Raw genomic sequence first — 15,623 nt, forward strand, 5'->3', positions numbered from 1 at the left:
AGGATGTGCTTGCTTTGTGTTTGTAAATTTACTCACTTTATTTTGCGAGAATTTACACGGACAAATACTGTTGTAACTAATCTCTATCTACTCCCCTGACAAACAGTTACACTACAATCTTCCTTGGCACATGGTTTCCGTAGATCATAAAAGGAGCTGAGGGTGGAGGGAAAAGAGAGAATGAAGCTCAAAGGAGGCGCCAACTAGGAGCTGGGTCTACCAAGGGCTGGCTGACTACAACCGACTGTAGCCACGCACAGGTGGAAGACACAGACAACTTCAGTAGTAAACTTACAGCGTACATGCTGAGTTATTCTGGTGCAAAGGTTCTAGCAACCTGGGAAACTGAGTACTGCTCACAGGCAGGGGTGCCCAGCTCCAGGGGCGATGCCAGCCAGGCATGCAGGGGGGTAGGCAGAGGCCTAAAGAGAGGTGAGCCGGATCCTAATTGTAAATGGAGTAAGAAGGGGTCCAAAGACTCATAAGAAGTTTGTTTTGCAAATATAAACATACATTATGCAAATTAGTTTCAATTGTCAATTTAAATGTTATCATTTTTATGCTATTATTTTTCTCACATATTAGATATCCCTTATATAAAGAGCCTCATTTGAAAACAATTCCACAATAGCAAACTCCCTTATTGTTGACATTTTTAATGAGTTCTGACCACATTTTTTATTGGGCATAATACAAAAATTCCTGCTTGCTCTATACATTTTTCAAAGATAACGTTAAATTATAGAAACATACCTTAATTTTTTAAAAAGTCATGAACAATATACAAATGGAAAGTATAACATTTATTGTTTAAAAACAGGGACTATCTATCACCCATGGACAAAGGAAGCACTAACCATCTGTCGGAATACGGCTGCTCCAGCTGGGGCTTGGGGAGCTTCGTCTCTCTCTCTCGAATGACCTGGTTAAGAACATCTAAGTTGGAAAGGCTGGAATATGGCTGAGCAGCATTATCAAAAAGCTCCCAAAGTGTCACCCCCAGGGACCTGTGGAAAAAAGAAGGCAGTTATTTCTTTTTCCCTTTAGATGAATTTTTAACATCCATATTTTCATTTGTACAGTCACTAGGAACTTTAAGGACAGGTGTGTCCTGAAAAGGTTAGTAAAGATAGCTCTCGAACATGATTTGAGAACGAGACATTCTCAGTAAAATAAGGACAGCAAAAAGCATGCCCGCCCTTATCTACTGGAGGATATGACTCTGGTAGTTCTGGCCAACATGTAAGAATATGAAACAGAGACAACAGGCACAATTACAGGGAGGAGCTGATACGACTCTCAACTTCAGAAGTCAAGAAATTATTTAAAAGATCATGAAAATGACTTAAGACTTCAGCAAAATGGTTAGATAGAAAATAAATATCCTGAATTTTGAGTTTTATAGTAGAAAAAAGTTCCATGTTTCATAATAGTAGTAAATGTGAGAAAGCACCTAAAAGCAATCTTTACATGAACAACTCTTCCCTGTTGGACACGCACATTTCTTGTCCTTAGCCCAGTACTTGGGATCATTCTGTTATGAAGGGATTTCTCTCCATTATTCTGCCAGCTTTCTGTGTGACAGGAGGGACCACCTGCCCAGCCTCTCAATGCCTCCAGGGTGTGGCCGTTACCAAAGGCAAGGAGGCCCCTTCCCCACTCGCTCTCATGCCATGTTCTGTCCCCATGGAACCAGCCTCTGCTACTCATCAGATGGACACTGACTTCACCTCTTCTCTGTGGTCTCTGCATTTCTTTCCCACCATTTCTTGCCTTCTGTTGTTTATGATAATCTCCCATTTACTGCAATGGCTCCTGAACCTGGCTGATCATGTGTGTCATCTGGGCAGCTTTACATGAACACATTGGTATTTAGGGCCCACGCCCCCAGGGACTCTTAGCTGGTAGAAGTGTGGCATAGCAAACGGTGTTTCTATAAAGCTCCTTACTGATTCTGATATCCAGCCAGGTTTAGGTATTGATGGTTTACGTGACTTTGATCAATACCCACCAGAATGCTTATCTGAATAGTAAACTGTATTGAATAAATAAGTTTATTTTCTGACATTGTATAATACAACATAACATGAATTAAATTCTCTTATGCTAATTTCACAAATCAGTGAAAAAATATCAGCATATTCAGTAGCTAAGCTGAGAGATCATTTCTATCAGAGGAAATAAGAGGACCCACATTTCTCAATGCAGTTCAAGAAGAGGGAAGTGCCTCCTCCCTGGCACAGAACTGCTAGGGGCAGATAACCCAATTATTTAAAAAATGGGACAATTTTTAAAAAATCAAATAGACTTCCTGAAACTGAAAAATCAACAACTGAACTATAAAACTTAATACAGAGATTTAAGAGAAGATTAAGCACAGCTGAAGAGAGATTTTTAAAAAGAGACAATTTGTGTCTGGACCATAGATCTGAAAAATTATCTGAAATGTGGCACAGAGAGCCAAAGAGATGAAATATATAAAAGAGAGGTTAAGAGACAGAGGACAGAGCAAGAGGCATAACACATGTCTAATTAGCCTTCTGAAAGGAGAGAAAATGGGGCAGAGGCAATATTTTAAGGTTAAGGGTTGAGAATAACATCAACCTACAGACTGAAGCCAAACAAATTCCAAGCAGGAAAACATAGGAAATCCACATCCATATACATCACAGTGAAACTACAAAATACAAACAAACAAACAAACCCCCAAAAGATGAACAGTTTAAAAGCTGCCAGAGAGAAGTCACATTACTTTCCAAGAGCTTAGGCAGACTTACAGCTGACTTCTCAATAGCAACAACGGAAGCCAGAGGACAGCAGAATGATGCCCTCAACGCGCTGGGAGGAAATAACTGTCATCAAGTAAAAGCACATTTACAGAATGAGGACAGAAAGGTATGTGCAGAGCTACAAGGCCCTGAGCCTGTTAACCAGCAGGCCCTCGCCGAAGGGATTATGAAGGACACACCTCAGGCAAGAAGGGAGTGATCCAAGTGAAAGATCTGACATTTAAAGGGAAAAAAAGGGGAATGAAGAACCTAAACAAACTCTGATGCTAAAAACAAATACTCTGAAATCCTTATATGGTTCAAAAAGAGAGCCAATACAGGAACTAATATTAGACAAAATTAGTGACTTGTATGTGTTATAATTTCTAGGGAAACCAATAAAAGTATAGGAGTAGAGTATACATCTCCCAAACTGAGAGAAAAAAAGTTAAAAAACAACAACAAAACAATTCAAAAGAAGGCCAAAGGAGAAAAAGAAGATTAAAAAGCTGTACAATAGCCCAGCCAGGTGTGGCTCAGCGGTTGAGTGTCGACCTAGGATCCAGGACATGGGGGTTCGATTCCTGGTCAGGACAGGTGCCCGGGTTGCGGGCTGCAGCCGATCAATGACTCTCTCATCATTGATGTTTCTATCTCTCTCTCCCCCCTCCCTTCCTCTCTCTGAAATCAATAAAGATATATTTAAAAAAGAAAAAGCAGGACAATAGCGCACAAAAACAGATATAAATTAAGAAAGCTGTAATAGAAATTGTTAGTCAAAGACTCACACACATTTTTTTCAACTTCCATTTAACTGACCTCCTATAAATCACAGTATTACACAACAGTCCAAACCCCTTTCTGTGTTTTCATTCACTTCAACAAATATTTATTAAACATATATGCCAGGCTCTGTGGTAGGCCCAGAAAAAAGACTTGGATCCCACTTTTGTGGAGATTATTGTTGAATGGGTAAGAGAGGCAGGATTCAAAAAGTTAATTATGTCACTCCAATTGTGACTACTGCCATGTCAATACACCATCTTTTCCACACCATCAGGCACTCTTGTGTCCCTACATCTTGCTCAGCTACTTTCCTTAAAGGAAGTACTCTAGGAAAGAGTTAGGACTTTGCTGCACAAAAGCCTAGTGGAATGGTAAGTCAATACATACCAAATGTTACTGTACTTAGTTGGATCTGCAGTTAGTAGTCTGTCCTGAAAGCTGGTCACTAGTTCTGGAGCAGTCCACCGCAGAGGGAATGCTTTTTTGTCATCTGTTTCAACATAATCCTCCTGTTTTGTCAGAAAGCACACAGAATCTTGAATTCTATTATACTTTTAATGAGCTCAATGATTTAATTCCAGGTCATTCTCAGAAAACATACTAAACCAAAATAAAGTGGGCAAGAAGAGAGACTTTCTGGGCAGAAGGTGAGTGAGGGTTTCTCCGAAGCTGCCTCGGCTTCGTGAGCTGGTCTCTGAGCACAAACACTTGCTCAGTCATCCTTCCTGGAAAAGGAAGGCACGCTGCATTTGATGCACAGGACACAGACTCTGAGCAAAGTAGCTGGGCTTTATGCCCCGAATAGGGGAGCGGTGCCAGTTAATAAGGGTGCAGGCTTCAGAATCTGACAGATGGGGTTGTAAGTCCACGTTCAACCATTTACCAGCTCTGTGAGCCTGGCAGGGAACAAACACCCCGGGCCTATTTCCTTACCTGTGCAATGAGGTGATGCAACACCTCCCACCCTTCGCGGTGAGGATTAAGTGAGGTAATGCAGGCCAGTGCCTCAGTGCCTGGTATACAGCAAGTGCTCAAGACACTAGAGCTACTACGTAAACAAATGGCCAACTTATATTTGCATAATATTTTTTAGTTACAAAGTACTGCGAGTCACACAAACCCCATAACACAGCACCAATATTATCCTCATGTTGCTGCTGAAAAAAAAGAGGCAGAGTGGCTTATCCAAGGTCTCCCGGCAGCATGGAGCCAGCCAGCTGCCTCTCTGCCCACAGCAGGCTGCCTCCTTCAGCTGGGCTACGCACTCACACAGATAGAAACCTCATCTTTTTATTTTCTTTGGGGACGTATTTGTGGCAGAGTTTAAAAACCTAAATCCCAAGCTTACTGAATATGAACCAAAATTTTATTGAATACGTAAGGGAGAAATATTTACGTGACCTATATATTTTATGATACAAGTGGTAATACCGATACTGCCACGTGCACACTAGCATTTATTACACAGCATCAAGCCCTATCAATCACAGTGTAAGTCTTTTTGAACTAAGTATCAGGGAAGCCATCACCAAACCTCGGGTACAAAGCCACTGATTTAGAAAAACCACTCATCAGACGCCAACACTCCCACTAAAATGACTAGAACCCACCCCTCTCCAAAAAGGCAACACAAGATTCTTACCCATCTTCCAAAAACGGAGTGGCGTTCTGTGCTATTACCACCTTGGGACTATGAGATTAACTCGGACCAAGAAGAGAACCCGGAAACCTCTGGCTTACCTTGTACCTGCTGAACCCTGTTCCGTAGTCTCCCACTTTCACGTTTAAGTCGGAGGTAAGGAAACAATTCCGCAAGGCTAAGTCACTGAAACAGAGAGGGTGCAGTGAGCATGGGAGCAAGGAAACCTGCAACCAGCAAACGACAGGGCACTGCTATGGAAAAGGGCTGTCTCTGGGAATCAGAGTAGTGTTTTCAGTTCCCTGCTTAATAATTTATCTTAAAATTCTTTTTTTATAGAAAAGGGATTACATATCATATTCTTAATGACTTAAATAATGGAGATGATCAGGTATTTTTGCAAATAACTATGACTGCTAAGGTCAAATACTGACCATGCCTGTACCTTGTTCTGCATTAACACCAGGTTTACGGTCCCTTCCCTAGTGTTTTAAGAGGGACCAAGAAAGAATTCTAAAATACTACTGTCTAAATTGTCTAAATATATTTTATAATAACTTGTATTACTTGAGTAATAGCCTAGTAAAGATTAATGAAGTTACAACTTCAAGCTCACCCCCCTAAATTTACATTAAAAATGTTTGGCCCAGTCGGGTGTGGCTCAGCGGTTGAGAGTCAACCTAGGATCCAGGTGATCAGGGTTCGATTTCCAGTCAGAGCACATTCCCGGGTTGCGGGCTCGATCGCCAGTCGGGGGCGTGCAGGAGGCAGCTGATCAATGACCCTCTCATCATTGATGTTTCTATATCTCTCTCTCCCTCTCCTTTCCTCTCTTTGAAATCAATAAAGATACATTTTAAAAAAATGTATCTCCGTTTTCAAAGGTGTGCAGGCCCTTTTCAAATTACTCTCATCTCTTCCAAACTCAGCCTCTCCACAAGGGAGGTAAAGAGTATATTTTCAAGAGTTACTTAACACAATTTACTTATATAGTTTAATTAAGAACAAGCTGATTTTCAAAAACACATAATTTGAAAAGAAAAATTACTTTTCTTAAAGGAACTTCCTATATAGACAACAGATTAATTTTTTAAAAATTTTGGCATTAGCCCTTAGAATTTTTTAAATCATCAATTGGCAAACAAATAAAAAGGCCAGTAAATTAAAAGAGAAAAGGATACCTAATGTATAGTTTAAAATCATAAATAAAAGTTACCAAAACCAAATTTCTAAAAGTCCAAAATCTAAAATGTTTGTCTTTATACGACTACAGAAGACCAAAAACTTAAACTAATTCTTAAATTCTTATTTTCAAAGATTTTAATTCCCAAAGCTCACAGATCTGAAACATAATGAGAATGGTGACAGCAATAACTAACAGTGATATAATCCAATGACAACTTGGTACAGAATACTCACTCAATTACAGAACAACGGCCAATATTTACAAAGCACTTACTTGACACAAGATGTTTCTCTAAGTACTTTATGTGGGCTGTTAGCTCATTTAATCTTCACAACAAACCTTTGAGGTGGGTACTATTATTTTCTCCATTTACAGACAGGGAAACTGAGACACAGAGAACTGAAGTAGCTTTGCTAGGGTCACAAAGCTGGCAAGATAGCAGCAGTTCACCCTTTCAACATCAGCAACCATCTACGATGACACATTAACACCAGGGCAGCACCGCGCGCACGGCTGCTCCTGGATACACGTGTGCAGACCTGACCTTCCTATTAAATCCCTCTCTACAGTCTCTGTTTACACGCGGTGATTTCCATGGTGATTTCCAGAGCTCCATCCAGAAGCCTCAGGCCTGTGGATGCGTCTGGGCACCCCGGACACCCACTGTTACAAACAACAGAGAAACTTCCCATGTTAAGAGCAGAACCGGCCCCTGTGCTTTGGACTGAAGGGAAAGGGAGTGAGGGAGGGAGCAGTGCGGTGTCACTTGAGGGCAGAACCATGAAAGCACCTTAAGGTGGCAGCTTCACCCACAGGCCGGACAGCTGCGGCTGGACAGTGTGCAGGCTTTGCCAACAGAGGTTCTGTTACCGCGCACCACTAGTGAGCATCTCTATAGTCTCCACAAGCAGACCCTTCTCAACCGCCCCATACCTTCCTTCAGAGACCAGAATTAAAAGCTGGTGCCAGCATTCCGACAGGGCATGCGTGTGTCCTCCCAGGCCTGAGGCTGGCTGGAGCCCCTCTGGAGCCCCTGGCACCTTCTACTCAGGCCATTCAAGCAACTCCTGGACTGCCCGCTTCCTCCCTCCTCTCCCTACTCATGGTCGCTGTAGGTCTTTAGATTCCAAATTTCAAACTTCAAATGTGAAGGTCAGGTAAAAGATGGCAAATTATGAGCAAAAGGCCTCAGTGAGTCACACTGTAAAAGGTATCATACAGTTCAACTGATAGTCTCAGGGGAAGGAGGGATGCTTCTCATAACTGAAAACCAGAGGGGAGGAGGAGGAAGACAGTGGTATGACTGGGGGAATTTCTGCTAAACCTGCTCCCTTCCTCCACTCGAAACATTCAGACACTACAGCCACACCTGGGAACTAGTCTCAGCTCCACTACTTAAGAACTGTGTGACTTTGGGCAAGTCACTTAACATAGCAGAGCCTCATAAAAACAACAGGGACGCACCTGCAAGGGCTAATCCACGAGGGCTTTATAAGGATAAAATAAAAGTACATAGAAAATGTTTTCAAAATGCTGAAGTGCTACCCAGGTTCAAGATGATGATGATATAATTTGGTTAAAAATCGGTAAAAATAAATATTCTCTGAAGCCCAAAGCATGCAAAGCTAAAGATGAAAAAAACACAAGGTGCAACTTAACAAGAGGTAACTCTTGACGTCAATGCTGGTTCTGGTCAGGAAATACAAACATACCCAGTATATTCTTCCTTCAAGTTGAAAAACAGGTCTAGTGGGGAGGCTGCCAAGCAGTCTGGCTCTGAAAGACTCTCCCAAGGCTCTGGCTCACTCCCCTCATTTGACAGCGCTGCTGTCGCCTTGGCTGTCAGTGACTGCAAGCGACTCAGCCTCCAGAGTGAGGCTGACAGACACAGGAATTGGGAGGCCACGGTTCCAGAGTCTCCACCCCAATTCCCAAGGAGGCATCACCACTTGTCCTCAACTCCCTCCAGACCTGGAGTTTACCCATCAGCAGCAAGACTGCTCTGAGGAACAGCTCAGCTCTGATGAGCAGCCATTTCAAAATCACCCCCACCCCCAATGTTACCTGCTGTGCCTTCCCAAATAACCCGAATTCCTGGTAACAAATGGCAAGCAAAGTAGCTGAAAGTTACTGAATGTCACCAAGTCCTGTGTTTGACTTCAAAAATGCAGGCTACCTAAGACCAGGCACAGGTCTTTCCTTAACAATAAGTAAAAATAAAATGTATTGGGGTACTTTACCAGATCAGTTTCCAAACGTACTTCATACCTTTCAGCTGGACATGTGGGATGTTCTATTTTCAACCAATACAGCAAGTCCGACTTTGAGTCAGTCAATAAATATTCTAAATTCCAACTTTAAAAATGCTCTACCGCCCTGGCCAGTACGGCTCAGTTGGCTGGGTGTTGTCCTGTGCACCAAGAGGTTGCTGGTTCAGTTCCCATTCAGGGCACATGCCAGGGCTGCCGGCTTGCCTGCAGTAGGGGGCGTGCAAGAGGCAGCCTACTGATGTTTCACTCTCACATCAATGTTTCTCTCTCTCCCCCAGCCCTCTCCCTTCCTCACTCTAAAAATCAATGAAAAGATTTTTTGAAAAATAGTCATTCGATAAATATATCCCAGTCCAACCTGCCTTTAAAAAAATATATTTCATAGACATTCCTTCATGGCAATACACACAGGTGTCCCGTTTCAGGTCTTTGGATTATTAAGAGTTAAATGACTTAATTCAACTCAACTAAAGAGACACTGCCTGGTTTCCCAAGACACCTGAGAAGTAATTTTAAACACATTTTAAACATAAATCAGAGCTCAAAAAGCTAGAGGAGAGTAAGCAGAAGTCTCCCTCTGTGTTCACAGAACCATTATCTCAGGTAGGACTCAAAGCTGTTTGCTGTTTTAATTATGAAAATTATATCAATGATCTGAATAAAATACAAGGTGCTCCGAGGAGTTGCGCCTACGTGAGTAGGACCAGAAAGGTTTCGACTTTACAGCCCATGACCTCCTACAACCCAACACGGGCAGGCTCTCGGCATGCTGGCCAGAAACCAACGCTATAGCCTTATGTAGAGATGATGTGGGCCTATCAGGTCCTCTCTTCCTCTCCCAGGAAAGTGACATAGGGCACACCGTGAGACCTAGCAGCTAGAACCAGAGCCGAAGGCTGGCATGACAAGGACATGAGAGATGTCAGGAGGCAGACTGGGGCTCTTTATTTTCAATGCAGGGCAATGCACAACTTTGTACAGTCTTTGAAATTTGGGAAATAATTTCTAGACCTTAGGCTGTATTAAGACACTCTGTTCCCTGGTATTGGTTTAAATGAAGCCCAACTGTACCCTTATTCTGACCCTGGGAGGCACAGGACAGCTTCTACGTTTTAAGCCAGAGTGGACTCTGCAGCCTGTCTCCTGGAGCTTTTTGAAGGCCTCTGACAAACCACACGGCCTCTCCCCTGCAGACGGACCCACCTGTGCAGGAAGTGCAGCTTGTGCATGGCGGCCAGCCCCGCGGCGATCTCACAGGCCATCCGCTGCAGCAGCATGGTCCGCGAGTCCCCCCGCACATGCTCGTGCTCGTTGCGCAGGTAAGCTTTCAGGTCGCCCTGCAAGGATCAGCCCAGTGTGCTTCACAAGCGGACAACAAACTGGCAACTAAACGTGTGCCTTCACTGACACTCGTTATTAAGATTACTAGAAGTTACTTAGCATTAGCTTAATAAAGAACCTCAGACTTAACAAGTTTCAAATTACAAAATATTTCAACCAAATACTTTAAAGGTATAGGAAACACTAGTCACCTTTTAGGATGGTTCTAATTAAATTAAACACCAGCTTATCTTTGTTATTTAAACACATGTGAAACAAAACAAAAAAAGATAAATGTGCAATGATGCACAACTTAAACTAAGTGCAGAAGTACAAGCCAATAGCTTTCCGTTTTCTTTATATCTGAGTCAAGAAAAGACTCCCTAGGAAGGAAGTTTCCTCAACCAACTAAAGAATACATTTCTTATAACTGTTGCCAAAGATAGTAAATTAATAAAATTCCTCTCAGAATAAAACTTTAAAACACAATACTCCTTCAGAAACACCTGTCCACACTTAACATTAAGTACATTCTAATGTAGCATCTGAGTCCACTCCAAGAACCAAAGTGTCTTCACTCCTGGTTTCCATGACCTCTCCACGGGTGACAACGTTGGCAGGAATGATCAGCACCCCAAGCTTTGGAGCAGTGCGCCAAGCATCGAGCTCGTTTTTACACGTGACCTCGAAGAACTCTTAAAATCTGAAGCATTCTCCAGAGCAGAATGAGACTTAGGGAGGCTAATAGATCTGCCCAGTGCCCCAGAGCTAATAAATGGTGGGGCTGTGCCCAGCCGGCATAGCTCAGCGGTTGAGCATCCAACTAGGATCCAGGAGATCGCAGTTGATTCCCGGTCAGGGCACCTGCCCAGGTTGCAGGCTGAATCCCCAGTCGGGGGCGTGCAAGAGGCAGCCCATCAATGACGACTCTCTCATCACTGATGTTTCTCTATCTCTCTCTTCCTCTCTCTGAAATCAATGAAGATATATTTAAAACAACAACAAAAAATTTAAATGGTGGGGCTGTACCTCTTTTCAGTTGACCAAATCATCAAGGAAGTTCTATTTAGCAAATGGATTAAATCAGTATGCAGATCGCATGGATTATTTGATAAGAATGAATGTAAATGACTTAAGTCAATCACCTGGCCGGTAGGATTCTCCCAAACTCTAGGGACCTTCTGGCCAGGGATGCAGTTGCCCCCTAGGGCTGGAGTACGGGCTCCCCCACAGCTATTTGTTCCCAGACAAGGGCATCCTCCTTTTCTCCCCACAGCGAGCACAGCTGCTCCAGAGCAGAAATGGACACCTTTCCTCCCTGTAACAACACATGTCCTCCCCACCTTCACCAGGCGAGGCTCTCCCCAGCACGGAAGTGGTGAGAATGAAGACAGATTTGGATGACAATTAAATTAACCCAGAAAAATTCCAGCGAAAAACTCCAGGCCTACAGGTTATGGGATTTTTTATAAGGTAGGCCATATGGAAACTAAATATGAAAATAAATAGCTTAATTTACTTATATTACCAGTGAAATGGCTACTTAAATTCATTTGTCTAACCCTTTCCAGAAATATCCATCTAAGGTAAAAATTACCACCCACATAAGTAGGACTATGCTGTGCTCTGCCCGGCTAATTCTCAAAGCAAACTAGCTGGTAGCAAACTGGGAACACTTCCCAAATGACTCTGGCCACGAGGGCAGGGAAGAGCAGAGTGGGTGTAGTTACTGTTCAAGGTTATCTCAAGTATATTTGTTACCACTCACTGTTCTTAAAATATCTTCTCTCTCCTTGGCTGATGTGGTTAGAGTGCAGGCCCACACCCTGGAGGGTCGCAGGTTTGATCCCTGGTCCCGGTCGGGGTGCATGCAGGAGGCAACCAATCTACCTGTCTCTCTCACGTCAGTGTTTCCCTCCCTCCCTCCCTCCCTCCCTCCCTCCCTCCCTCCCTCCCTCCCTCCTTCCCTTTTTCTCCTCTCTCCCTTCCACTCTCTCTAAAACTCAATGGAAAAAATATCCTCAGGTAAGGATTAACAACTGATTCCACTCTCCAAATTTCATTAGAAGACAAATGTAACATACAGAAGATTTTGCTTTCTAATGCCAACACTCCTAATGTTTCTAGCGTGGCAAAAACTAAAAGCCTCTCCCCACAGATCTCTAACCTGGGGAGAGGAGTTAACACCAACAATTACTGAGGAGCCTGAGCACTGTTTCTCATGGGTGAGACTTGTAATGGATTGTGCAGGATCCAGGGTTAGATCTGTGCTCTAGAAAAGTCCTTAACAGCTCTCCATTTAAAAGAAAAATCAGCATAAAACCTTTAATTACAATGAAAATGTTCATATTCAATACGTACTAAAAACTGATTCATTCTACCCAAAACAAAGCTGTTTTTAGATATCTGGTTTGTTTTATTTAGGTTTTAACGATGTTTAGTGAGTAGACAGGGATAACTGCTATGGTTCACTATTGAAAAAACAGTAACACTTAAGAACAGCAATGTATTCTGAAAAATAGTTTCCTTTATCCAAGTTCTAACAATGTCTCAGATCCTCTCCAAAATCCCCCCAAAAACTCGAAAAGTAAAATTTATGACACTAGATGGCAGCAAAGTGCTATACTAAACACTCAGATTAACAGACTAGCAACTGGGAATGACTTCTTGGAATGAGACCTTTAAATGGGTTACTCACAAATATCCTCTTAAATTCCAACACAAATTGCCATGAGGGTTTAATCCAGTTTTTTGCAAGATACTGAGAACAATGAAGTAATTTCAATACAATGTAAAAACTAAATAATTAAATAGCTTTATAACTGAAATTTTATGTTTAATAGGATGATTTGGGGGGAAAGTTATAACTTTTAAACAAAAATTTGAATGAAAGGATGAGTGAATGACCTAAATAGCCACATACCCAACACTGTTGAGGAGATAAGACATCAACATCACAGCTGCAGCCCCCAGGGACCCCACCCTTGTGTCCCTGTTCCTCCAACTTGAGCTGTTTCTCTCCCACAACTTCTGGGCATCTATTTTTTCTCACCACCACTCAAGCTCCCACCTGTCTCCATCTACCCTTACCCACCTCCTGTTATTGTTAGTCAACCCTGTGCCTTCCTAAACTCGACCTCTGGGTGAGTCCCTCCCTTCTGTCTCTCTAATGCTCAAATACCTCTCAGGTAAATCCAACAAAGAACCAAACAAGCCTCCTTGGCCCCCACACCTCTCCCGCTGCCACCCCATTTCCCTCCTCTCTTCCCAGATAACCTCCTTAAAAGCCTGTTCCTCCTCCTGGCTTCCTTAACCCACCCAACCCCACTGCTCCCCTTCCCTCCCCCCACCAGGCCCCCCACTCAGCTGCGGCTGCTCCGGAGGGGCTATCGCTGACTGCCTCTGCTACATGCTGGTCACTGGTCCAAGTCTCTCCAGCATAACCAGGTGATGGGCCCATTCCTTCCTTTCCCAGTCTCCTGGCTTTCTTCCTATCCCACTGGCCACTTCCCCCTCTCACTGATCAGTAAGTGCTGGTATGCCCAGGGGCTCATGCCTTCGTCCTTGGTCCCTGTCACTGTGACACTCATTTCCAGGGGACTCTACCTCCCCATGGCTCACTCAAATACATTTCCTGGCCCTAAACTCCTCCATCGCCCTAGACTCATTTGTTCAATTGCTGACTTGACACCCTTTCCTGGATGACCTAAGAGGCACCTCAAACCTCACACGTCCTACATGAAACTCCACCAATCTGCTCCTTCTCAGAAATGGCACAGCTTTCCCAGGGGGTCAGATGACCAAAACCAAAGATGCGATTCTTGAGTTTGCTGTCTCCAGATGCCAACATTCAACCCATCACCAAGTCCCAGTTCTATTTTCACACTAAATTCAGAATCAGACTACCTTTCACCGACTCCACTGTGGTCACACGAGTCCAAGACACTACCCTCTTGTGCAAATTACTGCAACAGACCCCCTGTGTTGCCTTCCTGCCTCCACCCTGAGTAGCCACTGCTTAAAATCCACTGCTTAAAGTCACCCCTGGGCCTCCCTGGCATTTTATTTGTTTGCTTATCTGTCCTTCCCACCAGAAATAAGCTACACAGAGCTGGGACTCTGGTCTGGTTCTGGGTCCCCAGAACCTACAACTGCACGAGTTTGGCAAATACAGCCATCCCTCTGTACCCATGGGTTCCCCACCTGTGGATTCAGCCAACCACAGGTCATGACTATTCGGGGGACAGTTACAGTGTACTGCGTGGTGAGGTCCACAATGATAGCATCTGAACTGAATATGCACATTTTTCTTGTTACTCTCTAAACCTACAGTATAGCATCGACTTACACAGCACTTACGTTGCATTAGGTATTACAAGGAACCTACAGATGACTTAAAGTATATGGGAGGCCCCGCCAGGTGGCTCAGCTGGTTGGTGCAGTCCCAGACACCAAAAAGGCTGCGGGTTCGATTTCCAATCAGGGCACATACCTAGGTTGCAGGTTCAATCTCTGGCTGGGGTGCATACAGGAGGCAACAGATCAATGTTTCTCTCTCCCCTGTTCTTCTCTCTCTAAAATCAATAAACATATCCCTGGGTAAGGATTAAAATGAAAAGAGTATACAGGAGGATGTGCATGGTTATGTGCAAATACTACACCATTGTATATAAGGGTTTCAGCATCTGTGGATTTTGGTTCTGCGGGGGTTCCTGGAACCAATCCCCTGTGGATATCAAGGGGTGACTATAATTGCTTAATGAGTGGGAGAAAAAAGACAAATCTTACTGAGAAGTTCTAAAAGATGTCCTCCCAAATTAAAGTCGGGACAATCATTTTCCCCAAAGCAGTCCCATCATATTTCAACTTAACAATCTAATATTGAATTTAGGAGAAAACTGTAGTTTCAAAATTTTATTGGGCTTTATATTTACTATTTCATTACTTTGTACATTAAAGCTAGCCAAAGACAGCCAACATGGAAAGTATTTTAAGTAAAACCTAATTGATTCTGTTTGAAAATTTTCTCTCTGTGACTAGGAAACACAACAGATTTCACTTTAAAAACAGGGAGTGTGGATTGTTCTAAACTCATTCAGAGCAGTCACCTGATCTCAGGATGCACTTCTCCACACACCCTACAGAGAAGAGCTGGGAGACAGAAACAGAGTGCAGGCCACACATGTAATTTTAAATGTTCTAGTAGCATCAAAATCTGAAAGAGAGCACTGTTTCCCTGTGTGATCACCCTGCGCACCAACCCCAGGGGTGCACCTCAGTGCCCCAGCATCTGCTGCACAGAGCAGGCAGGGAGGCAGTGCCGTGAAGCAAGCAGCCTCAGGAAACCCAGGCTGCAGTGCAGCAGACAGCAGGGACGGTAGGAAGGGCTGGCCACAAGCAGTCAGGACGGCCTGCAGTGGGCCCAAGGCTCCAGCCAGGCCTGGGGAAGGAAGATTTAAGACCGAGCCAGGTGAAATCTCCGTTCTTCTCTCTACCTCGCTTGCAGCCTGGTCTCCTCAGTGGTGTCTCAGCCTTCCACTCAACCGGTCCTTCCCGGCAGATGCCAAGTGCTTCTCCTCACATGGCACTCCACCCACCCAGGCTCCGCAGCCCGCAAGAGCACCTGCTGCTCCCCACACCCGCTGCCGGGCCAC

The 15,623-nt window shown here is 43.8% G+C and overlaps 1 protein-coding gene across 2 annotated transcripts in view; it reads right to left on the reverse strand.

The window, feature by feature from the left end:
• The window catches only part of LMTK2 (lemur tail kinase 2), a 110,778-nt gene that overhangs the window by 9,880 nt on the left and 85,275 nt on the right, over window positions 1–15,623 (reverse strand). For both annotated transcript variants that reach the window (XM_016208797.2, XM_087816991.1), the window contains exons 7-10: window positions 9,853–9,986; window positions 5,295–5,379; window positions 3,942–4,063; window positions 858–1,007 (exon numbers count right to left, since the gene is read on the reverse strand). In XM_016208797.2, the coding sequence (XP_016064283.2) occupies window positions 858–1,007; window positions 3,942–4,063; window positions 5,295–5,379; window positions 9,853–9,986 (491 nt within the window). The remainder of the gene's footprint in view (window positions 1–857; window positions 1,008–3,941; window positions 4,064–5,294; window positions 5,380–9,852; window positions 9,987–15,623) is intronic.

The sequence above is a fragment of the Miniopterus natalensis genome, chromosome 4 (genome assembly GCF_054644295.1).
Source record: "Miniopterus natalensis isolate mMinNat1 chromosome 4, mMinNat1.hap1, whole genome shotgun sequence".
NCBI classification, from domain to species: domain Eukaryota; kingdom Metazoa; phylum Chordata; class Mammalia; order Chiroptera; family Miniopteridae; genus Miniopterus; species Miniopterus natalensis.